This window comes from Salvelinus fontinalis, chromosome 13 (genome assembly GCF_029448725.1).
Source record: "Salvelinus fontinalis isolate EN_2023a chromosome 13, ASM2944872v1, whole genome shotgun sequence".
Taxonomy (NCBI): Eukaryota; Metazoa; Chordata; class Actinopteri; order Salmoniformes; family Salmonidae; genus Salvelinus; species Salvelinus fontinalis.
This window is the reverse complement of record NC_074677.1, coordinates 41,658,224-41,685,923: the sequence shown is the minus strand read 5'-3', so window position 1 is coordinate 41,685,923 and position 27,700 is coordinate 41,658,224. Positions and strand designations below refer to the sequence as shown.

General features: G+C 41.5%; 2 protein-coding genes and 1 long non-coding RNA gene across 3 annotated transcripts in view; 1 reads left to right on the top strand and 2 right to left on the bottom strand.

The window, feature by feature from the left end:
• LOC129868715 (uncharacterized) overlaps positions 1 to 11,220 on the top strand; it is a 33,139-nt gene extending 21,919 nt beyond the window's left edge. Inside the window, exon 4 of the long non-coding RNA XR_008761795.1 lies at positions 884 to 11,220. This is a non-coding gene — a long non-coding RNA (uncharacterized LOC129868715). The remainder of the gene's footprint in view (positions 1 to 883) is intronic.
• The window catches only part of LOC129868713 (forkhead box protein O1-A-like), a 74,309-nt gene extending 62,162 nt beyond the window's left edge, over positions 1 to 12,147 (bottom strand). Inside the window, exon 1 of the mRNA XM_055942901.1 lies at positions 11,219 to 12,147. Coding sequence (XP_055798876.1) covers positions 11,219 to 11,809 — 591 coding nt within the window. The 5' untranslated portion in view covers positions 11,810 to 12,147. The remainder of the gene's footprint in view (positions 1 to 11,218) is intronic.
• Positions 12,148 to 21,592: 9,445 nt separating this feature from the next.
• mrps31 (mitochondrial ribosomal protein S31) lies at positions 21,593 to 27,700 on the bottom strand. The gene is made up of 6 exons (XM_055942902.1): positions 27,480 to 27,700; positions 23,987 to 24,922; positions 23,682 to 23,834; positions 23,283 to 23,432; positions 22,675 to 22,889; positions 21,593 to 22,356 (listed from the first exon to the last, which is right to left on the bottom strand). The coding sequence occupies exons 1-6, from the start codon at positions 27,596 to 27,598 to the stop codon at positions 22,121 to 22,123; spliced, it is 1,809 nt and encodes a 602-aa protein (XP_055798877.1). The 5' UTR covers positions 27,599 to 27,700; the 3' UTR covers positions 21,593 to 22,120.

The window sequence follows — 27,700 nt, the reverse complement described above, 5'->3', positions numbered from 1 at the left end:
GTTGTGGAGAATAGAGAAAACACCTCACTTTACACACACACACACACACACACACACACACACACACACACACACACACACACACACACACACACACACTATTACCCTGAGCCAGGAACTATCCTGTCTGGTGCTCCGGGAGAGGGGGCGAAAGCTGTGGTGGGAGAGGGGGCGAAAATGCTACATTGGGGACCGCAGCTGTGCCGCAGCAAGGCAAATTGGTGCTGTGACATCGCCGTGGCAATGGCAAGATGTTATCTAGCAACTTCTAGAACAAATCAAGGAGCCAATAGCGATTCTCACTGAAAAATAGCGTCTAGTGCCTTCACACACTGGGCGACCATAGCACGAAATAAGCACACATTATTGACATGCCAAAAGTGAATTTCTATAACACCATAAGCACGCATAAAAATGTATTTACATGCAACAGAAATTATTAACCCCCCCAAAAAACGATTAGAAAACAATGATTTTTATTGCTAAACATGACTCCGTAAACTGAAAGGTTTTAGCCAGCTAGCTAGAGTGGGCATGTTAGCTGGTCCTTCTGTTGGATGTACGTTTTCTGTTATTGGTCAACAACGGCAGCACCGCTTCAGAAATAGAATAGATTTCTATATCACAGGCATGAGCACCGCTGACAGCGCCGCCTGGATAGAATTTTGCCCCCTCACCTAGGCTTCATTGAAAATAAATGGGCCACCCCACACTGCCTTCTAGCGACTTAACTCCTCTCTCCCTCCCTGCCTCCCTCTCTCCTTAACTCTTCCTTCCCTTCTGCCTCCCTACCTACTCCCTATCTCCCTCCCTCCTCTTGCTACCCCTACCTCCCTACCCGTCCCTCTTCCCTCCCACCCTGCCTGGCCCTTATGTTTTTCAGGGCGGAGGAGATACGAACACACGGCAGGCCGGTGCTATTTTCCAGCCAGTCAGCAGGATGTGCATCATAGTTCATTGTGGGGGACGAACCAAGGCACCGACCAAGCTGCTCCTGTTTTTACAGGAAGGGGTAAAAATAACCAATCGACAAAGGTTCCACCATCCGGGACTTAGGGCCGGGGCCGGGGGTTGGGCCGGCATAACATGAAAAACTCCTGTTATGTTTGTTTGTTTGTTTTTAGATAAAAGGAAAACAGCAATTTGCACACAACAAGCAAGGATGCTCTTTGAGGTTGTGTTCCCGGATCTTTGGTCAAAGTACTGTAGTTATTTTGTTATTAACAGGTTATAATCACCTGAAATATCATTTTCAACCACTATGCCATGCCTATGCGGTTTTGTCATAACAGTATTCTTGTGTTTTATTGTTGGTTGACAACATTGTAGTACCAAAGACATGACCTCAGTTCATGCCAAGGACTTCTCAGCAGACTGACTTACCCACACAAACGTCCAGGCTGCAGCTCTCCCTGTGTCTCCAATGAGTGGGCCTTTACTGCAGGACAGGGCTCGAACAGGAGACTGTGGTCATGAACGGTTATTAAGGCGCTTGATTCCAATCCTTAGAGTTCATGGTGACTACATGCAATGTCGCACGACCCGACCCTTCACACTCCAACTCCGTCACGCCATGGCCAACAACACGCATGCACGCACAAACACTACGTCACCCCGCCACCCACGAATGTTCCACGGCTAAACTGAGTCACATGATGCAATGGCTTGTACTGACTTTTGGTCAATAGCAGCTTACACACTACACAGACAGGTGGACGCATTCATAGACATACAGGCATGATGTGCTTATATACAGTGCCTTCCAAATGTATTCCGACCCTTTACTTATTGTGTTACAGCCTGAATTCAAAATAGATTAATTGTTTAAAAAAACAACCATTTTCATGCCTTGCCGTAGATTTTCAAGTAGATTTAAGTCAAAACTGTACCTCGGCCACTCAGGAACATTCACTGTCTCCTTGGTAAGCAACTCCAGTGTAGATTTGGCCTTGTGTTTTAGGTTATTGTCCTGCTGAAAAGTGAATATATCTCCCAGTGTCTGTTGGAAATCAGACAACCATGTGCTTAGCTTCATTCCGTTTTTGTGTTTTGTTTTTACCCATAACATGATACAGTCACCACTATGCTTGAAAATATTGATAGTGGTACTCAGTAATGTGTGTATTGGATTTGCCCCAAACAGAACATTTTGTATTCGGGGGAAAAAGGTTAATTGCTTCGCCACATTTTTTGCAGTATTACTGTAGTGCCTTGCTGCAAACAGGATGCATGTTTTGTAATATTTTCATTCTGTACAGGCTTCCTTCTTTTCACTCTCTCAATTAGGTTAGAATTGTGGAGTAACTACAATGTTGTTTATCCATCCTTAGCTTTCCCCTATCAAAGGCATTGCACTCGGTAACTGTTTTAAATTCGCCATTGCCCTCATGGTGAAACCCCTGTGATTTCCTTCCTCTCCTCGGCTGAGTGAAGAAGGACGCCCGTATCTTTGGGTGTATTGATACACCATACAATCACTACAAAGTGTAATGAATAACTTCAACATGCTGAACGGGATATTCAGTGTCTTTTTTTTCTTCATTTTTTTGGTCCTTCATCCCTTCTGCCAATAGAAACCCTTCTTTGCGAGTCATTTGGAAAACCTCCCTGGTCTTTGTGGTTGAATCTCTGTTTGAAATTCACTGCTCGACTGAGGGACCTTACAGATAATTGTATGTGTGGGGTACAGAGATGAGGTAGTCATTAAAAAATCACGTTAAACACTATTATTGCACACAGTCAGTCCATGCTACTTATGTGACTTGTTAAGCACATTTTTACTCCTGAATATATTTAGGCTTGCCATAACAAAAGGGGTTGAACACTTACTCATTTCAGCTTTTCAATTTTAATTCATTTGTAAACATCATTCCACTTTCACATTAGTCAAGGGGTGTGAATACTTTCTGAAGGCACAGCATATTACATTTATTTTAGGCCTATTTGATGACTTTATTAATTCATTCCAAGTCAACATATCCTCTATATAGAGCTGCTGCCTGACAAAAAAATCACTATTTTAGTAGGTCTTCAAAGTAAATAAGGCATACTTTTACGACTGCTGAAACCCAACTATCAATCTTAGATCGAGTATCGATACCTCACGAAGCAACCGCTCTCTATACCTCTCGATCGCACGTTCTTCTGTCTCTTCTCTTCTCTCCGTCTCAGACCAGACAAGTAGGCGCGCAATGGATTATGGCCATTATAGTTAATTAACACGTTTTCTGCGCTAAACTATATAGAATATTGGCCTGTTGGAAAATACAACTCCCTACTACAAATCACATAGCTCGGGCTTGATCTGATTTATCTTTAGAGAAACTGCGCATTGCCCTCACAGAAAACCCCCTGAACCAAATGGTATTCAAATAATTGAACCGATGTCAGTTAAATCGCTCAGCACTAGCCATTTGGGACACAGACCTGAAAGGCCAAGCTGAGTCCGCACAGGAAACGAGAGGACATGGACGACGCAGGGATATGAGCACACAACTCTGGAATTCAAGGATGTTTGATGCCCCCTCCCCCCTACATTGATTGAGGTGTTTGTGTTGCCTCCTGTTATTGTTAAGACTGAGGACTAAGAAAAAGAAGAACATTTAATTGAGTCAAAATAAGCTCTGTTGCTACTAGCAGCGCCAAGCGCCCCTAACCCACGACTCACCCCCGTGTTCAAAAAGAAGAAAGGCTATAGATGAATAATTTCAGACAGGTTTAGAATGAAAAGGAGGAAAAGGCTGTCTTGTAGTTAGGGCAGTAATTCATAAAGCGGCCATGCAGTGACCAAGTTGTTTTGTTTCACACAATGGAAACTGATTTTGTTCAGCCCCTTCAGTCACACATAGCTCTGCAGGCATTTCCTGACTCACTATTAAACTCCTAAACACTTAGGCTGCTAGGCATATACTGCAAAAAAGCAGATTGAACACAGAATAGTAAAGCACAAAATGCTGTGGGAGATGAGTTAGCCTTCATTTCTGAGTCCATGTTTTATGTTTGTCTGTCTAGTTGTGTGTGTCAGTCTGGAGCAACCTGTCATTCTGTCTGTCTAAATGTCTGCATCTCCTCTTCTGCTTGTAATTCCATCTGTATCTGGTCTAAGTAGTAGTGTGGCTCACTCTCATGTGATCCTCTTCGCCTCACCAGACGGTTCTCCCCGGCTCTCCCTATCCTATCATCACCGCTGAGCTGACTAACTACCTACGCACGGCAGCAGACTTTGGCCCGGGGCATTCCAATTCCAGTAAATGGTTTTGTTTGCGTAATGTCTCTTATAAGACGAGTCACCCCATCTGAACTCACACATCCATACTCACACTTAGCCTACCCACGGTGGTGCCTCGGTCGGTGCTGCAAAAGATAGCGTCGTCGGGGGGGGAAAAAATAAGTGTTTCGACTGATAAAGAATATCACCTTCCGTACAGAATATGTATATATTTTTGTTTCATTCCTTTCGCACTGAGGAATGTTTTGAGTGACAAAATACAGTATGTGGGCCTTTTTTATTTAACAAGCACAAACAAGCTGTTAAGGATTATAGATCAGCACTCCCAAGTCCTACCCTGAAATGCTTGTGATACACCCCAGCCTGCTCGAAGCTCACCGTGCTGGAGTAAACGAGAGAACTTCCCGTGCCAGCGTTATGATAGCTCTTATTGAACTGGCCTAGTGCCAGACCACCTCCACAGAGGCTTATGTTTCTTAAGGTGTTTCTACAACTGTCTCGTCTAGTGCAGCGTCTGCTGCTCACCAAATCAGCCGGTGGAGGAATAGAGCTGAGTAAAGATTTCTCTGATTGACTGTCTGTCTGTAAGGCACCACAACAAACTCAAAAGCCTGGTAGAATTGACAACAGTGCGTTTGGGTGCCAATAACCTGTCTGCCAAATCTTTCCATGACCAACTCTGAACACACTCCCTGTTTGTTGTGCTCTTGTCCTAGAATATCATAATGCGCACCGACGGATAGTGTGTTTCTGTTTTGTTTTAGATAAGCCTGCAACGGGGCTCTCTCTCTCCAGTATTCCAACAGATGTCCTATAACTTGTTTGTTTTCGAGAGAAGAAGTCCGTCAAATGAGTGACAGAAGGGAGGACAAAGCACGTGGTGCATCACTGGAGAGGGGAGAATCTCTCCCCTCACTCCTCTGGACTTCAAAGGTTACTGGGGTACCTAGGTTCATCCAGCGACCAGCCATATCAAGGCTGACTGATAAACATTTGCACAGCCACCAGCAGCAGGGTCCTTTGCTACATACACAGTGCTGTTGAAGAATATGGACAAGGACACAGAGTACTCCGCTACTTATATAAACAAGGGTGTGTGTGTTAAGAGTTTCAAAGGAACAAAATGTTCAAGATTGACACAAACAGACCATAGCATCATGGACACTGCCTATAGGTCTAGTTAAACTGGGTCAAAAAGGAATCTGTAAGAAAACATTGCATTTAACCTGGTTTAGAAGGACAGTAAATACAATGTGCTGAAATGATCATTATAGGCAGTGTAAATTATTTTTGGGGACATTTCTTTAGCAAGTCTATATGATGGAAGACAAACCATTCTTCAGTCCTTTAATACTGGTATAGTGTAGCTACAGATACTCTGATATAACAGATATATTTCTCCCTCACTGTTCTCCTTACAGGCCTGTCTGCCCACTCCTCCTAGCTTTCGTTCTTTGCCAACACGTCTTGTACAGAAACTAAACACGACCAGCATTAATTCTAATGGGGTGGGGTACGGCCAATAGGAGTGCGGTGCCACCCCAAATGGGCACTGTGCCTATAAAGTCACTGAGCGGGTTTGCCAGTCACATTCCTTACACTCCAGTGACAGACTCTCTCTCTCTCCCCCTCTCCTCTACCAACCTCGCACTTAGAGCCGTCACTCACCCTAGTCAGGGGCTGTATGTAGCCTATCAAGCGTCTCAGAGTGCTGATTTAGGATAGGTTTACCTTTAAGATCACAATGGATAAGATGATATGGACAGGGGGTTTGCCAGTCGCATTCCTTAAACTACAGTGACAGACACACACACAGACAGACACATACACACAATTCAGGTGGAACGGAAGTTGTTACACATTCAGTTATTTGTCAATATATAAATCTAAAACGTAATCTAAAACCAATGAACCAGCACAGCATGGGGCTCCTGAGTGGCGCGTGGTCTAAAGCACTGCATCTCAGTCATAGAGGCGTCACTACAGACCCTGGTTCAATCCCGGGCTGTATCACAACCGGCCGTGATCAAATGTCCCATAGGACGGCACACAATTAGCCCAGCGTCGTCCGGGTTAGGGGAGGGTTTGGCCGGTGTAGGCCGTTATTGTAAAATAAGAATTTGTTCTTAACTGACTTGCCTAGTTAAATAAAGGTTAAATCAAATAAATGATGACTTGACTTTGATACAGAGATTTAAATCACACTGCCCCTAGGTGTTTTTTTGTACCTGATCTCTGGAACCTGCTGCTCTCCTTCTTCCCTTTCTCTCCTCCTTTCTTTCTTTCCCAGGGGCCTGCTGAGAGACACTTAACTGTTTCACAGTCAATGATTTACACCCGGGAGTGGAGACAGACCGCCAAAGCTTTGCTGGGCTGAGCCCATCATAACTGTACGCTGGCCTGAAAAGAAGACTATAATACTATAGTCTTCCTATACTAGAGGGGAACTTCAAAGTGAACCACAACAGCAGTAGCACGAACTGTGTGAGCAGCAGGTTAGCTTTCCTGAATCAATAACAATTCTACTCTCTCTGTCTCTCTCTATTCCTTCTCTTTCTCTCTGTCTGTCTTGCTCTTTATTCCTTCTCTCGCTCGCTTTCTCTCTTTGTCTCGCTGCTTCATTGGGAAGGGCTTGTGAGCAAGCATTTCGCAGTAGAGTATATTCGAGCGCGTGTGACAAATCAAATTTGATCTCTGATACATATGCCCATAGCTACAGCTTAAAAGTGGATCCACAGAAACATCCTCATGGAATGTTGACAAGGCGCTGTCTCAAGGGGAATGAGGGCAGACGTTTTGTTGCGGCACGCATAGGCAGACCATGACTGTTACGTCTTGGAACACACCTCTGGAGTAGCTAAATACAGGTAACTCTCCACATCTATTTTTATCCTGAAGAATGGAGGGGCCCCTGACGTCCATTAGAGTAACATAACAATCGCAAGACTGCTATGCTAAAACTTCAGCTATATAGTGGGTTGAATAAGCGACACTAGTGATGCACCGATATGACATTTTTGGCCGATACCCAATATTTTCCTTGCCAAAAAAAACGATACCGATAACCGATATTTAACATTTTAGCGGCCTTTTAAGCATTCTAGTACAGTTAAATAGTTAACACACACACAGACGCAGCGGTCTAAGGCACTGCATCTCAGTGCAAGAGGCGTCACTACAGTCCCTGGTTCGAATCCAGACTGTATCACATCCGGCCCTGATTGGGAGTCCCATAGGGCGGCGCACAATCCCGGCGTCATCCGGGGTAGGCCGTCATTGTAAATAAGAATTTGTTCTTAACTGACTTGCCTAGTTAAATAAAAGTTACACACACACACTGACCAAAAAGTTATTGTGTTGGCATTTACGTATGTTCCCATTACCAGTAAAACATCATCAAAACCTATTTCTTTCACTAACTTGCTGTGCTGTTTCGTTGTTCATTTGTTCAGTCATTTCATTCTCAACCAGGATGTCTATGGAACACCGTTTGGGTCTTTGCGTGTCAAATAAGCTTGTTGACCAATCAGGACCTGAATATGACTACATGTCACAATAATTTAACGCGTTCATACATTTTTTACGTAGTTATTACACATTGATTACACTATCACTCGTATTTCATATGTCACAACGATTCATCGATACGTATGCTATGATGCTGGTAAAGTTGTCTCCTACAGTTCTGGTCATAAAAAAAAGCTAGCTAGCTCATGGATGCAAACAATGTTCCCCAAAAACATAGCAAAACGCCAATCTGTTTCAGTAGCTATAGTTAGCTAGCTACCTATATAGCTAGGTGTCTTCTAAAATAACCCTAATTTATAAGACAGTTCTTATTTGATTAATGGTGGTCGGACCCATCTATGTGAAGCTAGCCACAATAAGGATTAGCCACAATAGTGGACTTTGTGGTTAGCCTTCAAAATAAAAGTAGGGCATAATTCTACTATTTGTATTCATTTGCATCACTGTCAATAACATACTTTTATTTTGAAGGCAAAGTGCAAATTCCACTATTGTGCCTAATCCTTATTGTGGCTAGCTTCACAACACAAAACCCGGTCCGGTCGAGCATCACTAGCCAGATGACGCTAGCTGGCTGATTATAAGGTTAGCTTTGGGCAACAGGGTTAAGTAGCTGGCTAGTTATTTATTTTCATGAACTGAAGTTCAGGCGAACAACAAGTGGCAACCTAGCTAATACTTACTCACAAGGATTCCTAAATCATTGCTAAGAATAATGAAAATGACTGCAGTTTCTACTGGTCAATGTTTTCAGGTTGGTTGTATTGGTGCTAGCTAGGTACCAAGCTAAAGTTAGCTACCCCAGAAGTTGCGGTCGAACAAATTGCTTTATTACCAACGCGGTATTGTAAAAACATCGTTCGTGGCCGGTGTTTGCTTGTTTGCAGACTTTTTTGTACGGCTTTGACAGTGCCACGGTATCTTTTTTGACACACAAAGACCCAAATGGTGTTGCATAGTATCTATGTCGTGAAGCTAATTGCAGTGACGCTATCACTGTGTAACTCCGGTAGGGCAACATCTGAAAAATATCGCACTTGGTAGTGTGTACCGGTGCTCGACCAGTCGGCGAAAGCCAACATCACCCAAGACAGAACAGTTGATTGTCAAGGGCAATGAATTCCATTATCTTGGCTTTAATGGCTTTCACCTTTGAGTTGTCTCGCTGAAATGTTCTTACTCTTTCAAATGACTGCTGGACTTGTTGACTGCTCGATCCACACAACAGACATTGTGGTCTAGGTTAGGAATGCTGTGTTGCACGTGTAGGGCAAAATCTTACGTGCCGTCATTACGTCATGTACCTACGTTATATAGGTATGCACGTCAGCTTTGGCATTGGTTTTGCACATCGGCGTTAAACTAGACATCGTCCGATACCGATGTTGGCATTTTTAGCTAATATTGTCCGATTCCAATATGTTCACCGATATATCGTGCATCCCTAAGCAACGCGGTTATAAAGGCAGTTACAATTACACAGTTATCTGTGCCTGTGAGAAGGCCCCTATTCGTGTCCTTAGATGCAACATTAAAAAAAAACATTTATAAATGCCTTATTTTAAATTGTATTACCATAGCTTAAGTCTTTTTAGATGATTTGTGAAGCATCTGTGTAGTACTTATGAATAGTTTATGAATGCTCTAGAAAGCATTTATGATAAGCAAGATTGTCCACCTTTTAATTGAGAGATGTGCTCTTCACTGGAAAAGGTCATCACTCTGTGTAGACAGAATTAACACTCCAGCTTTGAGAAACAAGTCAACTTCTCTGAAGTTGTCAGAGGGATTAATGCCCTCCGTCACTGCAACGGATTTCCATCATATGGATTATGGAGATGTCGTTTTTGAGGTCAGTGTAGATCTGCATTTAAAATCGACCAGGTAGGCCAGTTGAGAACAAGTTTGTATGATTGTTGCTAACACTCCAATGTTCAGACAAAGGGAAATGGTCTATAATGCGCACCACAGCAGCGCTCAACTCAGACAGAGGTGTGTAGCCTACTGTAGCTGCTGGCAAAGTAATTCAAAGCCTATATCACTCAGGTGCAACTTTCCAGTGCTAATATTTTTGCCATGTAAGGTTGTTATTAAAACAAAATCAGACAACCCCATAGTAGAGTAGTTTACTTATTTACCTAGTCGGCTTGTTGTGTGTTCAATGTGAGAGAAGCATTCCTCGAGGTGCATTCAAGTTGCGAGAGCCATAGGTAGGGCAACATGACAAGCAGTCAATGCGCAATTCTTAATGCAATCACCGGGAAAACACTTCAAATCAGTTTTGGCTAATGTATTTTGAAAACAGTTTTGGCTTTTGGTTAAACAAAAAAGAGGGGGATCCAAGTTTTCCATTGCTACCACTTTATTTAAACCAGAGTTTCAAGCATAGTGTACTTTTTGGTGAACGTCGGGAACCAAATCACATAATCTGGCTCCCTGATTTGCATCAATCAAATCAGGGACCCCCTTTTTCTCTCAGAACAGCCTCACTTCATTAGGGCATGGGCTTCACATGGTGTCGATAGCATTCTACAGGGATGTTGACTCCAATGCGTCGCACAGTTGTGTCAAGTTGGGTGGATGTCCTTTGGGTGGTGGACCATTCTTGATACACACGGGAAACTGTTGAGAGTGAAAAACCCAGCAGTGTTGCAGTTCTTGACACAAACTGGTGCCACTGGCACCGACTGCCAAACCCGTTCAGAGGCACTTAAATCTTTTGTCTTGGCCATTCACTTGAATGAGACACGTACACAATCAATGTCTGTCTCAATTGTCTCAAGGCTTAAAAATACTTAACCTGTCTCTCCCCCGCCCCCTCATCTACACTGATTTATGTGGATTTAACAAGTGACATCAATAATGGGTCATAGCTTTCACCTGGGCAGCGTATGTCCTGGAAAATGGTTTTCTTTATGTTTTGTATACTCGGTGTACTTTGCAATAGAAACCCAAAATATATATTTTGAGTGAATAATAATTAATAATGATGTATTTATAATAAAAAAAATAACGATGTAATAACAATCAGGATGTTGCGTCCAATAGGGTAAATGCATCAATTGGGCTACAGATGATAATGCTTATTGCTAATAGCAAATCTGATAATACAGAGAGGACCACGGACCCACTAAGCAAGTGGACTGGAATTGGTCAAGTAGGCCTATAAAATGAGCATCTTTGTTACATGAGGGAAAGTAAAGTTGGCCCCAGACAATCGATCTAAGATACACATTTTTAAATCACTTCCCCGTGATTTCCAAATAACCCCACCTATCCGTGATTCTGCACTGCGGGACATTGTGGCACATAGTGAATTAATGACGTGGGCCACAATTTAATTGACTTGACACAGGGTAGCCTATAATTCAGGGGATAATTCATAACGTGATGGTTGTAAACTAGGCCTACGTAATGTCCTATTAGATATTAAGCGCGAATGGATGCTTATTGCTTGCTTACCTTCCAACCTGCAGAGCTATTACTGTCTCCTTTATCCTTAAAATATGGCACGCTCTTCACCATCCAGTCATAGATCTGAGACAAGGTGAGTCGCTTCTCGGGTGCGCTCTCTATCGCCTTGGTGATGAGGTCCGCGTAGGACATATTCCCCCACGCGTTCCGACGCGACGAGCTGCTTTTCCTCTGCGCAGCAGCGGCAGCCGCCACCGAATTCGACCCGACGGGGGACGAGAGCGGGGGCACCTGTTGCTGGTGTGGCAGCAGAGTACCCGGGTGTTTCTGTAACTGCTGTGGATGATGTTGTTGCTGCTGTTGCTGGTGTATGCATTTCTCCTGGCATTGAAAATCATTGCACAAAACGAGCCGTTTCTCATCCTCCGGGTAGTCCTCTGACTCCTCTAACAAACTGAGGTTACTAATGTATTCGACAGGCTCCTGCTTGACTGAAGGCGCCGGTGAAGATGTGTTCGAGCTGGCGGCTTCGATGAACTCCGGTCGAGGCAGAGGCCAGGTGCATGACCGGGGGCGGGAGAGCGGCTCGAAATCCGGGTCAATATCAACCAACTGTTGCGTCGGTGGTAATTCTGCCATCTCGAAAGCAAACGGGCAAATAGCGCAACTGTCACATAAAGACACTCAATGACTCGACCAGTCCAGGCACCAAATGTAAAAGTGTAGAAACCGTCGTCACTTCTTCACGAACTCCCTGATAGAAGGCACTGGTTGATAACGGCCGGTGGTTTACGATGAAGTAATACAATTTCTATTTTTTTTTAGCTCCTTTATCTAAAACTGCGCGGTTACAGTTAAAGTGTATCCGTGTTCTGTTCGTAGCATGTATATCACGCTTGTCGATGTCTACTGTCAGTGTCAATCACGGTTATACTAAATTACCTTTGTAAATCCTACGAAGTAAACTGGTAACAGACATTGGGTAACACCCACTAGGTCCTTGAGTGACAGTGAGTGGCCACCAATGATAACCCTTAGGCCTGTGTCTCTAAAGTAAACAGGACATGGCTTTTACATTGCCTAATGCTTGTTTCTGATCTTATTCTATCGAGAACAATATTTCCCACTCTGAAAACAGGGGCCAGGGCAGTGAGTTTAAACATGGAAAATATTGAAGGAAGTGCAAGCGGTTAGAACAATGTGTTTTTGAGTTATGTCTATTTTTTAGCCCATGTCTTAAGGGAACGTTGTCTGGGGTGTCAATGTTATTAAGTATTGGACTACTTTATAAAATGTTGGACAAGTCTTGGACTTATAAAGTATATACAAAGTCTAAGGGAAAGTGTAGTATTTTCTGACAGAAAAAAAGCTAAGCAAACACATTTTTGAAGGGAAATAAGTGGGCAGAATTTATATTTTTGGGTTGTTATTCAATAAAAACAGAAACTTTATAAAGGGTGCCCCCTGAAGATTAGTATGTTAAAAACCATTTGATACATTTTGAGTACTTGACTCTTAAAACCTAAAGTATAGGTATCTTATTTTAATTAAATAAATAAAATATCAAAACAAAATGGTATTGCACTATATACTATTGCACACTATTAATATCCCCTTTTTAGTTTCGCACTCCCTACCCAAATCACCCTAAAGTATCTCAAAATTGATTGTGTAATTCAATGAAGTTACTTATAGATGATGTAGATATGATTTTGGAAAATGCTAATATAGGTACCTTTGACTTGCTTTGGATTGCCTTGGGGTATTTTGCCCCACTGAAGGCCAGACATTTTTCCCCCAAACATGCTCACTTTAAAATGTTACTATTTCATTAAAAACTGATTCAAATGTCTCTCTCTAACCAAGTGGATTATTTCTCTTTAGGGCCCCTAATGGTATGTAAACAAAGTTTAAGAATCTAACTTCATTAGATTATAAAACTTTTTCTAAATGACAAAATATTAGATCAATGTACCTCAAATGGTTTGTTGGAGTAACTTATAAAGTTGAGATGAGACCGATGCCATTTTTAATTGAGCAAGACTATTGGTATCCAGGGAAAGTTTTAAAAAAGTGACAGAAATAACTTTGTGAGAATTACAGGAGGATGGCATTTAATCACTCTTCTTTTAGGGTGCTGCTATAGGCCAGCAAGTGCAAACTGTCAGTATCTGGAGAATGTGTGTGTGATGTTAGATAAGGTCTCTAATGCTAACAGAGACATTTTCTTGGTGACCTGAACAATGACTGGTTATCATCTAGTCCTCTCAAGAGGAAGCTTCTTACTGTGACTAATGCCTGTAACATGACCCACTCAACCAACTAGTGTATACCAATAGTGTTGGAGCGGTGACATCCACTTGTATGGATCATATATTCACCAATACTGCAGAACTTTGCACCATAGCAATATCAGTTCCCATTGGCTGTAGTGACCATAACAAGGAAAACCAAAGGCAGGGCCTAAAGCTATTTATAAGAGATCATACAAAATGTTCTCTCATGACTCTTTTGTTGAAGATGTAAAAAAATAAAGTATGTTGGTCTGATTTGTATGAGGAGAATACAGATGCAACACTTGGGAGTATTTGTAAAATTATTCTTGCCCATTGTTGACAAACATGCACCTCACTAACTGTGCAAACTGTTAGAGCCCCCTGTGTCGATGATGAATAAAAAAAGTGTTTTGTTCAAAGAAATGATGCGACAGAAAAAAAGTGTCAAACAAGTCAGGCTGCTCAGCTGATTGGTTGACGTACTTTTAATAAAGAAATGTTGTGACATAACCTAACAAAAAAATTTTTTTATTACCAAAACAAGATAAATTACATAAAAAACTATGGGAGAAGACTTTAACACTGTGAGTTATATTATGGGCAAAAAAAACTATTAATCTCTATTGTTTATTGAAGTTCATGGGTCATTTATAACAAAACCTTTTGATATAGCTTATCATTTCAATGACCATTTCACTGGTGAAGTGGACAAACTGACAAGTGAAATGACAACATTGAACAGTGAACCATCATATTTATGTATTGAAGATCTAATAATGAAAGAGGAAGGATCGCCATTTTGAATTTGGTCAAGTTTGTGCGAAATGGGTGGAAAAAGTTGTTATCCATCAATAATGGTAAGCCACCAAGTATAGACAACCTATATGGGAAACTATTGAGAATGGTAGCAGCCTGTATTGCCACCCCTATTTGCAATAGCTTTAACCAAAACCTAAAAGAATGTGTCCACAGGTGTTGAAGGAAGGTAAACCAATTCCACTACCTAAAAATAATAAAGCACTCTTTGCTGGCTCTAACAGCTACCCAATCAGTTTACTGCCTGTTCTTAGTAAACTGAAGGAGATAATTGTGTTTGAACAAATACAATGCTGTTTTTTAAGGAACAAGTTAACTAGACTTTCAGCATGCATATAGGGAAGGGCACTTAACTTGTACTAAACAGACACAGATAACTGATGATTGACTCAAATAAATGGATAAGATAGTTGGATCTGTATTGTTAGATTTCAGTGCAACCTTTTTATTGATAATTTGTTATTTGAAAAAAACTAACTTGTTATGGCTTTACTGTGACTGTTAGCCATCACATGGTTGGATAATTACTTATCAAATAGAATAGAGTATTCTTCAATGGAAGCTTATAACAGATATGTACAGTGCGGTATCCCTCAGGGAAGTTGTCTTGGGACATTACTCTTTATTTTTACAAATTATTTGCCACTTGTCTTACAAGAAGCTCAAATGACGATGTATGCTGATGATTGCGCACTCTATACATCAGCACCTACAGCCAGTGAGCTCACCAAGACATAAAAATGATTAAGTCAGTGTCAGAATGGGTAATTAAAAATAAACTGGTCTTAAATACATCTAAAACCAAAAGCACTGTATTTTGTTCAAAGTATTCCCTTAGACCTAAACCTCAACTGGAGTTGTGCATATAAGGTGTGACCATTGAACAAGTTGAGGAAGCTAAACTCATAGTTATATACTAGATGGTCAATTATCATAGTCAAAATCATATTGAAAAAGTTAGTGAAGATCGGGAGAGGTATGTCTTATAAAAAAATGTTGTGCATTTTTGACACAAAGATCAACTGTACTAGTTGTTCAGGCTCTGGTCTTGTCCCATCTTGATTACTGTCTGGTAATATGGTCAGGTGCAGCAAAGAAATACCTAGCAAAGCTGCAGCTGGCTCAACACAAAGTAGCACACCTTGCTCTTAACTGCACACAAAGAACTAACATCAACAGCATGCATGATAGTCTTTCATGGTTTAGAAGAGAAGTAGTACATTTTTCCTCATCTTTTTAAATGCCTAACCACTTGTATAATATATTGCATACACTTCAAACAGACATACAGTACCAGTCAAAAGTTTGGACTCACCCACTCATTCAAGGGTTTCTTTATTTTTAGTATTTTCTACATTGTAGAATAATAGTGAAGATGACAAAACTATGAAATAACACTTATGGAATCATGTAGTAACCAAAAGTGTATGACAAATCAAAATATCTTATATTTGAGATTCTTCAAAGTAGCCACTCTTTGCACACTCTTGGCATTCTCTCAACCAGCTTCATGAGGTAGTCACCTGGAATGCGTTTAAATTAACAGGTGTGCCTTGTTAAACTACATTTGTGGAATGTCTTTCCTTCTTAAAGCATTTGAGCCATCAGTTGTGTTGTAACAAGGTAATGGTGGTATTCAGAAGATAGCCCTATTTGGTAAAAGACCAAGTCCATATTTTGGCAAGAACAGCTCAAATAAGTTAAGAGAAACAGCAGTCAATCCAGAAAATGAAGAACTTTGAAAGTTTCTTCAAGTGCTGTCGCAAAATTACCTCTGCTGCAGAGGATAAGTTCCTTAGAGCTACCAGCCTCAGCAATTGCAGCCCAAATAAAAGTGACAGACACATCAATATCAACTATTCAGAGGAGACTGCATGAATCAGGCCTTCATGGTCAAATTGCTGCAAAGAAACCACTACTAAAGGACACCAATAAGAAGAGACTTCCTTGGGCAAAGAAACACCAGCAATGGACATTAGACCGGTAGAAATCTGTCTTTTGGTCTGATGAGTCCGAATTTGAGATTTTTGGTTCCAACCGCCGTGTCTTTGTGAGACGCAGAGTAGGTGAACGGAGGAGGTGTGATAATGTGGGGGTTCATTACTGATGACACTTGTGATTTAATTAGAATTCAAGGCACACTTAACCAGCATAGCACAGCATTCTGCAGCGATACGCCATCGCATCTGGTTTGGGCTTAGCGGCACTATCATTTGTTATACAACAGGACAATGACCTAACACACCTCCAGGCTGTGTAAGAGTGATGGAGGGCTGCATCAGATGACCTGACCGCGACATACGCCTAGTTTCCTGAAATTAGTCACATATAGGAAGTGTGTAAATATTTTGTCTCTTGGTGTCTTTCCTTTGAATTGAATGTAATATCTTATGTTGTTCTTGTCTATTACTGTTCTGTACATTTTATGTGGACCCCAGGAAAAGTAGCTGCTGCATGTGCAGTAAGTAATGGGGATCCTCAAACTTAAGTAACCCCAAGCCACCCTAAATACTATTCATTGTTACTTTGTTTGTGTATCCTTTACAAATGTAAAAAATATGTTAAAATGTTAGATGTAATAAACAGTTAAAACATTGGTTGAAATTGTATTTGTTGCAAAATATTGCACTTAGATGTGATTGCACTAGACACTGATATTAATATTATACTAATGACCGAAAACCACCTTGTTAGTTGCTCCGCACGCAAATCTCTAAAATAGTTGTGTTTAAGTTAATGGTGCGGTTTTGCATATTCACATCGCATCACATGCATGAGCCCCCACCTACTGTCACACCTGTCGCCAAAGAACATAGGTCAGTGATTATTCCTTTCATAGTAGTCTGGTGGCAAGGTGTCTTCTGCAAGACAGCAAGAGGGAGGACAGGTGAGTAAAAACACTAAATGATAGGAATACAGGTAGCCTGGTCCCAGATCTGTTTTTAAGCAATGGAGTTGGCAAGAGCTCAATGGTTTGGCATGACAATGAGTTTGCATGATAGCATAAACAGACTGCCACAGGCTAGAATGCAAGTGACTGACTCAGAGAATTCAGAAGTATAACATCTTTCATTAGGGCCTGACATTACCACTGCATTACCACTTACCTGAGCACACTGTCTGACCACATAACCCTGCCTAGACTCAGTCTTCATCCCAAATGGCACCCTATTCCCCATTTACTGCACTACTTTTGACCAGGGCTCATAGAGCTCTCGTCAAAAGTGGGGCACTATGTAGGGAATACGTATCAGTCATTTTGGGACTCAAACTACCTTCAAGTGGTACCTGTCTATCCCCGTCACCTCTACTGCCCTCACACAGGCAATTACACCATTGGCTAAAATAGTAACCCTGTGCTTGACATCTGTACCTGTATTTGTGTCTGGTCCTTAAACTTGTGCACACAGTATTTGTCATCTTCAATCAAGCACAAGAATAAGCTGGAACATGTGCTCTAGTGATTGCGCAGCAGGTGACAGAAGGCAGACCAGTCACTTCAAGTCACAATAGTGCCACCTTGTGGGAATTTCCCACATTACATTTTTGAACCTACTATGTAGTGGTGGTTGACTCATAACCTGCAGTTACTTTTGAGAGTTAGAATAGTACATTTGGGGACGGTTTAAAGTTATACTGTTACAATAGCACAGCATTCTGCAGCGATACGCCATCCCATCTGGTTTGCGCAAGTTTTTCACTTATGTCAGTCACTAAGGGTCACTCATTTAGCCCATATCAGCTAACATGTTTTAGATAGGTAATTAGTCTAGCCAGCTATTTAAACTTGTCGTAATCATGGCCGAATTACCGACGGGGAAGGAAGGGCACATGCCCAGGTGCCCTGACCTCGAGGGGGCCCCCATTGATTTTGTTAGTCACTAACTCAGATATTATATTAACATGGAATAAATCATGGCAAAATGTGGAGAATTTAAGGAAATTCGCTCTAAAATTGCAACACTTTCTCTCCGCCCCATGGGAAAATTTGTAGAATTCGAGAAAAATTTGTTTAAAACAGCAAACAAAAATTCTAACACCTCATGGAAGTATGTGTAGAATTACAGGAAATTAACTTCAAAACTTGAAATGTTTCTCCGCAGAGCCAGGACAAAAGTAACACGGGGCAAAAGAAAGAAGCCCATTTTCTCATAACTTCACTACATCATTCTATCTTGTGTTAACGTTCCTAATGTGGAAGACGACCTCACTGCAAAAACACTGCCAAGTCTGACCATGTTTCATCGAGTAAACAGAAAGTGGTTTTGATCAATGTAAGTAAAAAAACACCCCCAGAAGTGTTTTTCAGTTGTAGAGTTGAGTTTAGTTTATTTTCTTAACCCATCTAGTGACTAAATGACAGCACAGGTTTCAAGTATCATGCTAGCTAGTATTGGGTGCTAGCCTGGGAGAAGTTACAGGAGAGACGAGTGGTACGAAAGTAACAATGTAAAATGGAATACAAGTTTAAGCAGAGGCCATTGTGTCTCTAGTTCATGTGGCTTTTATAATTTTACTTAGCAAAATATCAACAAGTGACTGTTTGAAAATGACATGAATTATGCCTTAATTGACTTAATGGATCAGCTTCCAACATACGTTTTAAATCGACAGGTTAGTGGTTAAAAAAATATATCTTCATGATTTTGAGGGTCAGTTAGCTTATGTCAAGCCATGGACATGTGATAAGCATGATGGGTTTGCCATTTGTGAAGAGAATAAAGACGTTTATTCTATCAAGACGCGAGGAGCGCACATGACAAGGACCGCTAGAGCGCACCTGATTGGTAGGGCTAAGCATGAATAGTAATTAAAAATAGTGAAAAACAGCTACTACATTCCCATTAAAGTGAGGAGAAAATGGTTTAATATAGCTATGTGATACATTTTAGTCCGGTTAATATTGTAGGCAAAATATTGTGGTTTCGCCACATTGTGATGTTGACACAGCTCATTTTATTAAAATGTTTAACCTATAGCGTGAATTATTCAAATGGAAACAAACATGAAATGATGGCTAATGGTGCAGCATTTGTTTAAAAGAACAAGCAATACATACCGGAAAGACTAAGATGAGACATTGTGCACTTCTCACCAGCTGTTACTTCTGTCCCCAGGCTGTGTTACTCCCACCCTGCCGGCAGGTACAAAAGTAATGTTGCGGTAGTTATGTTGTTGGTCTATTTAATTTCAACTCATTTCCCTTAACCCTGAAATTACAGTTGGTAATGGTAGAGGACATATATAAGCTGTTAGTCATAAAATATGGTGTCTCTACCTCTATCTCTGAGTAATTTTCAAACCCTTTTTCTCCCAACTCCCCAACAGGCTCGGGAGAGGCGAAGGTCAAAATATGCATCCTTCAAAACATGACCCGCCAAGCCACGCTTCTTAACACCTGCCCGCTTACCCCGGAAGCCAACTGCACCAGTGTGTGGGAGTAAACATCGTTCAACTGACGACTGAAGTCAGCCTGCAGGCGCCCGGCACGGCACAAGGAGTCACTAGAGCGCGATGAGCCAAGTCAATTCATATTTAACTTTTTTTTTTTTTATGATATTCACGTAGGTTGTTACTTAGACCCTATTTTACATCTAAGATTGTGTTGAGACAACATGCTCTTGAATACAGGGTGGGTGTCATGTTTTGGCTGATTCGATGTACTAAAACGGGAATACAATTCAAATGTAAACTTTCAAATGGTACCACAAAGCTGGTTTTAGGTTCACACAGAGAATGTTGACTTGAATGGGAATATTTGTTTAAAATTATACTGACAATCCTCCCTAGGAAACCTATTGAAATATAGATAACAGAATAAACATGACCATTTAAGTTGACATTCAACAGTGCGTGATAATCTTTGTGGTAGTAATTAGAAGTTACTAATTACTACCACAAAGAATTTAGCGGGTGTACCTGATCTGAAAGGATAGGTCCCTTCTATTAATTATATTTCTATGAGTTAAATGACACCCTGTATTCAAGAACAAGTTGACTCAACCAATGGTGGGCACAACGCAAAAACTTCAGATGTGAAATAGGTTCTAAGCTACAACATATGCGAATATGAGAAGAAAACAAATCTTGAGTATGCATTTTTAGTTAATTGACATTAAAAAGTTTACATTTTAGACATTTTATAAAAATAAGACAATGTCTTCAATACATAAATCATTTGACAACACTTGATAAGCTTATAAATTATATCAAACTCAACCTTTTATATTTTCCAGTAATGAAGACAAGCACTTTTATGTCCTGAATGTTTTGGCATTCAATCCAAAAAGCCACTTTTTGACCACTTCTTCCATAGGAAAACATCTACGTGAAGTTTTATTTAAATCAAAAGTGATGCTGTCAAAAAGTGATTCAATTCTAATGAATTTACCCAATTTGAAGTAAGTTTACATTCTGAATTGACATGGAATTGACCCCAACCATGGTAAATAACATTACTCCCTAAGACAAGCGATGCGACATTTGTTTGCAGTCTTTTAGAAGTCAAATAGACATCTTACAAATTATTCAGCCTCCTAAGGTATTATAATATGTTGTTTCACCCTTAACAAGCAAGTGTGGTATGAGTAACATTGGGGGATGAACTTACTTTAGAACGCAAAGCAACTCCCTTTCATTGAATCATGTGCCAAGTGCTATCATTCTTCCAATCGTGTCACACAATGGAACTGCTAAGTGTTTTCAGAACAAGACCGTAATTAGTAGGTATTTGCTTTCATTGTTTTTTCACCCTCCTAACCCCCCTTTCCTGTAAAAACTTTTTACGGGTGAACGTAATGTCGCAATGACTGAGTAAATGTATACGACTAAAAGCAATTTGGCATCGGGAAACTTAGAAGTCCTGTGTAAATTTAGGATGCGTCTCAAATATTTCATATATAGTGTACTATTTTTTACCATAGCCCATAGAGGCCCTGGTCAAATGTAGTGCACCATATAGGGAAACGGTTGCCATTTGGGACACATGAACACTGATTTCACTGCTGACCTGTGGAAAAACAACATCCATCATGATCCCAGGATAGGAAACTAACGCTGTGAAATTGTTTATAGGAACATTTCACAACAATTGTAAGGAGAATGTTTTTATTCTCTTAACCTTAAGACCTTTCTATTAAAAACATTCTACAAAACACTCTCCCTCTATCCTGTTTGGCTTACAGTGACGTTACTAAGGCCAAAACCGATCAAGCCCTTTTTTAATAATTTCTTATTGACCGGGCAATAATGTTTCCTGAGAATTTCACAGGATCACAAAAACACTTAAGAGTCTCACCTGTCTTAAAGAAATCCTAGCAGCAAACAAGACTTTGAAAACAGTGTTTATTTCAATAACATCTCAATAACGATAGCTATTTTGAAGCTAAATCTTGCAGTGCCGAGTTCAATGTGTCAATTAAATGTAGGTAATAGTTACTCTTTAAAATTGCACAGCACGAGGACAGATCCATCTGAAGCACACAACATGTTTGCTATACACTTCTCCTTGATCAGACACCAACAGTGGAATTGTCAAGGTAGAGAAACGGCACGGTGTGTATAGTTAAGAGTCTCTGAACAACCAAAGCAATACATAGTGTATCCGATTAAGGGCTATACTAGGTTCTCTGTTAACCATCTCCATTGGTTCTCTCATGGGAAAATACCATCCAATCTCTGAGTGACAGTTTTCAGGAGGGTGTGTCTGTCATTATTGTTTTAGTATACTGATCAGCCTAGCCCTGAGACGAGGCTGTCTCGCCATAGGAGTCTACAACCCTTAAATCCCATGTTAGCATTTGTGTGATCATAAATTACTTACAAAGATTGTGTTTCTCTTAAATTTTGACATCACAGTTCAGTTGAGGTAAACCTCTGCCTCCTTGAGGACCTCCTCTTTCTGCTGAAAGTAGTCCCTGAACCAGGCTATGTGTTCTCTCTTCTGCTGTACTGTGTAGTAGGGATTTTTAGCCAGGCCCGAGACCACCAGCTCCATGAAGTGTCTGACAGGTCCCTGGCGTGGGAAGCCTTCCTCCAGGTGGTTCTCCAGGAACACGTGCTCGTGGAAGGGCACCTGGGCCTCCGCCTCAAGACCTGAGACACAGGTGGGAGAAAAGTGGTTTGCGATCAGAGGAGAAAAACAAAACACTTGTCGAATCATGCCCCAACTGTCTTTTTCTCAGTCAAATCGATCACATTCATAAAGTCTTTCTTTATATCAACAGTCATCTGTGCTTTACAGTATTTTTTAAAAATAATTTCTTATAAACTTAACATTTATTTAACTAGGCAAGTCAGTTAAGAACAAATTCTTATTTACAATGACGCCCTTCACCGGCCAGTAACCCAGCCTAGACTCCAAAGAGCGAGCAAAAGTACAGTGGCGAGGAAAAACTCTCATTAGGAACTCACCAGCCTCATTGTTAATTGGATACTGCCACAGCCTGCCCTCTTTGGTCCACTGGATCATCTCCTCAAAGCCATTACGAGGCATTTGATTGGTTGACAGGGCCACTTGATTGGCTAACTCCATGTCCCATAGGGTCGGAGCAGCTATGTCTGTGTCTGCCTCCGGTTCAGTGCTCGGGGTGAAGATGTTCAGCCTTTTCCCTGAAAATAGACTTCTCCTGACAACCACAGGGTCAAAGGACAAGGGTCAAGTTCAATCAAGCACTATTAAAAAAAGTCTAGACAAAGACCACCCACACTAAAAGACTTCCTGGATGTGCCAGAATATTATTGGAATAGTTTGACTGATTTTTATTTATTTGGGGTTATTGTACAATTTTAAAAATGCAGAAGCCATAGGATAACACATGCAAGCATTACACAAGGCTCTGATGAAGGCGATTACGCCGAAACATAAGCCTGCCTCATCAATGTCTCATCAATAAATAATAATCTATATGCAGAAACAGAGTGCTCCTTGTTCTTTATTGAAGACATTTAATTATGACTGAAGACAGGACATTTTTACTTCAGTACTTTAGTCCTCGCTATGTCCAGGGCATTATCCGTACCTCCTCCGTAATCCACCATCCAGCTCTGCAGTGATGCCTCTGTCATGGGTGTAGCCCCTCCCATCTTCATCAAAGCGGATCTGATTGGCCGGCCGTGCGGTCTGTCTGCCGTTGGGCTTCTTCCCCACCTTCATGTCAGCAATGATAACCCTGAAACAATGCCATCTTCATTAGATTGCATATCTGCTTGTTTCACAGCTGTTAGATTACACTATGGACCGCTACAGCCAGGGAGTAAGACTCAAAGTACATTTAAACTTTACTTCTAAAGCAACCTGCAATCAGTGCATTCAACTAAAGTAAGTAAAACAACCACATAATCACTGCAAGTTAAAACCTTCAAAAATAGCTGCCAGGTGCCAAATCAGTACGAGTAAGAGTAAATGAGAAGACACTTGCCCAATGTTGTTGACGTCCCCGTTCTTCTGTGCCTCTCCGATAGCTTCATGTTGCCTCAGCTTCTTCAGCAGCTCTGACTCAGCCTGGCTTTGGTTAGGTAAAGTAGCTGCGGCAGCAGAGACAGCAGCAACCAGCTCAGGGCTCAGTGTCTCACTGCACACACAAAAGGGTGAATTTGGTAGAAGGGTGAGACTAGATATATGGCCACCTATTGTGAAAACAGATGTATCAATAGAAGCAGTTGGATCTCAGCAGAAGATAGAAAAAACTAAAGTACGAGTCGACCACGGCACAAGTCTCCTCACCTTGGGGCAGGTGCTGGTACGTCAGCCATGCCAGTGGCCTCCTGGAACATACTGGTGGTGCTCTCCATAGATGCTGGCATGGGCCTGGCAGCAGTCTGAGAGGTCCTCTGCACCTTTAAGGCCTTAAACTTCCTTTTGTTGGTCACCTCTACCTTCATGGCCCCTAGGAGGTCCAGCAGACTCTCCTTCCCACTCTTCACGGGCTGGATTTCCTCCTTGGGGGGGGCTTCTGACTGTTGTTCCTCCTTATTGGCCTCTAACATCTGCTCCTCTACAACTTTGTCTCCCTCTTTCTTTACGTCTACAACCCCTTCTGTTTTAACCTGGCTCTCAACGATTGTTTCACCCTCCTTCACTACCTCCATTGTTACTCCTAGCTTTTGTTTAACCTCTGTTTTACTGGCCAACGTGATTTCTTTCATTTCCTCACTCTCCTTTACATCCTCCATCTTTACTTCTGGAATGGGAAAAAGTTCGGTTTTAGTCTGGATTTCTTCCATTTTCTCGCTATCCATCTTAACTGGAATTTCCTCTATTTTGCTCTCCTTTACAGCCTCCATCCTTACCTCGAGAATTGGCTCCACCTCTGTTTTAATCTGGATTATTTCGTCCATTTTCTCACTCGCCTTTGCTGCCTCCACCTTTGATTCTAGTTTTTTCTCAACCTCTTCTGTTTGTGTACGAATTTCTTCCATTTTGACCCTCTCTGTTACTCCCTCCATCTTCACCCCTACTCTCTGCTCACTCTGTTCTGCTACCATCTTTACATAATCCTGTAGCTCTATGACCTTCTCTCCAACCATCTTTACTGCTCCCTTCTGCTCACCATCCTTCAATGCACTATTTTCTTCCTTGGGAGGGAGTGGCCCCTCTTTCTTTTCACAGTAGATGACAGAGCTTGTGCCAAACGCATTGAAGACCCCTCCATTCGTAGCTCTGGGTGAGGGAGAGAGACCGTGGTAAGCACAAGAAACATTCAAAGCTAAATACTCTAACTTGCAAGACACAGTGGCCCTCAGAGACATTGTGCTGCACTAGTACTGAAACCATGTAGACTTACGATAGTTTGCGACATGGCTGCAAAGTGAGAATGGATTAGATCTTTATTGTAGATAAAGATAAGATGTTGTTCCAGGGCTCATTAGGCAGGCTTATGCGGCAGATTTGCGACTGCGTCATTTTCAGAGGTAAACTGGCCAAGGCCACCAACAACACATAAAATCTCACCGAATTCTTCCCAAAAACAATTACAATTTCTCGCAACCATAGCAGTGCCCACTTTGTCAAAGGTAGGGACGCAAAATATTGATCATGTCCATTCCCAGCGCTTCTCCGGGGTGCTGCTGGCAAGACGCATCGCTGCTGTGCTCCAACATTCCGGCAAAACATTTTACATACGTCCTGTAGCAGATCTAGCAAATGGTAGAAAAGTATATGGCCTTTTCGGCAGCCTATAGACTGGAGATCAAATGTATGACAATGTAACGAGACAGAAACTTTATACATCATGCAGGTTTCTCAAATTAGCGCATTTTTTATTTGATTGGCACTCAATCAAATACAAAATGTGCTGACATGTTAACAAACATCCTAAAAACAGGACAGGTCAAAGTAAAATATACAATATGGAATGGACAATCAGGCTACTCACAACTGATGTCCAGGAGTTCCATCCCGTGGGCTAAATTGTCATGATCAGTGGTTTCAAGTTTCTATCAGTACATGTTTTACATGCTGATCACTTCTGCATTTCCCGCTGTGTAAACACTTAGCAAATAGGCTCAGGATAACTCCTCCTGATAAAGTTGTGTATCTGATATTCTGAGCTTAAATAGCCACAGCAATCAGGACTAATAAAGCCAATGGTCATTCATACAATCCCATTGCGAGCAGACATGGCAAGCTACATCCCAGTAAACACAGACTGACCCAACGTCGTTTTTTGGGTCCTGTCCGGATCAGCCGTCTTTTTTTTGGAGGGGGGGTTACAAAACGGTAGGTGTACCACATAGATGGGCATTCCTAAAATTACATTTCAGGTGACACTGGAGGCCAGGGATGGGCAACTCCAGTCCTCTGTGGCCTGATTGGTGTCGCACTTTTGCCCCAGCTAACGCATCTGACTCCAATAATCAACCAATCATAAACTTCCGTTTAGAATGCAATTAGTTTCATCAGCTGTGTTGACTAGGGATGGGGAAAAAGTGACACCACGCCGTCCCTGAGGGCTGGAGTTGCCCATCCCTGGCCTACAGCGTTGCCTGAAATTGAATTAGCGAATCCCTGCTGTAGGCTATAACTCAGTAAGCACGGACTGCCACTGATGCTTTTTTGTTTCAGTCCAGACCAGCCTTGATTTCTACATCCACGGACGTTGGTTTTTGGTTCAGACTTTGTCCGGTCTGGACCAGCCTTGATTTGGCACAAACATAGACGTCTATTAATTACATCTTTTAACTTTCATTCAGAACCTAAATTGAACCTAACTTCAACATGTGGAAAAGATATATTTTTGGTATCATATTGCTTACTGGGTCTATTCTTGTAGGACGGCAATTTTTTGTCTAGCCTAGGGCGGCAGAACAACCAGGACCAGCCGGTGTTGGTCATTGCCATAGTAGGCATAGTTTGTTATAGTGATGTTACCTTTGATACCAGAGCTCATTCATCACTAAGCAGCTAACTTCAAAGCAGTGTGTTTCACTTTATCAGAAATGTCAGCAGTGATGTCAGAAGCGTTGTTTGATCACAAGCTTTTTCAAAACTTATCTCGCATTTTGTAAAATTGCACTGCTGGTTTGGGTGCTTTCTTCGATTCCAAGCTGCTTTCAAACACCGACCTCTACTGGACACCACCCATACAGTTTCGGGTTTGGTACATCAAGTTCCACCTGACCTGTCGCTTAGCAGGTAGTCTAAGGCACATTCAGGGATGTGAGGCTACGAGGTCAAATCCCGTTTAAGACGCAGCATTTTGATAATTATTTTGTGAAACCACACTTTCTGCACTGTTTTTCAAATAATTCGTTTTATTTTGTATAGTACAAGCTTGTCTTTAGCATAAATAATGCCATAGATTCCGTTTTTGAAAAATAGTCAAATTGAAGGCAAAAAAAGGGAAGCATGAGGTTAACAAATGCAAACCTGGTATTGCAACGGATTATAGTTAGGTTAACAAAATCAACGTTTGACGAAAACAGTGGAGGGGGGGGGGGGGACTCCATCTCATCACGCCTTACTATTTATTGACCAGCAGATGTCAATAATGTCCATTGTCAACAGATAATGAAGGTCCGAATAACAGTTTTTCGGCACAATTTGCCGGGGAAAAAAGCGCCAACGCCTTCAGAAAGCCTCAGTTTCCCATCACTAGTGTGTAGCCTAGTTAGCTTTATGGCTCTCTAAGGTTGGTTAGTTAGCTAACGTTAGCTACTGTAACTTGATTGTGCAGTTGTCATCAGACAACCTTGTAGAGGGTGATATGAGAACTTACCTGCAAATGGGGAGTGAAACTATATCACATTTCGACGACCTTAAACATGCTTCACGGATGTACACATGTAATGCACGATTTCTAACCGGACAGACTGACAATAGTAATATTCTATACATGATTGCTCTTCACAAACGTCTACAATGTCGTCCATACACGTTTCCTCCTTGTGCGACGATCAAACTGTCCGTAGTGAAACAAATGTTTAAATGTTTCCGCTC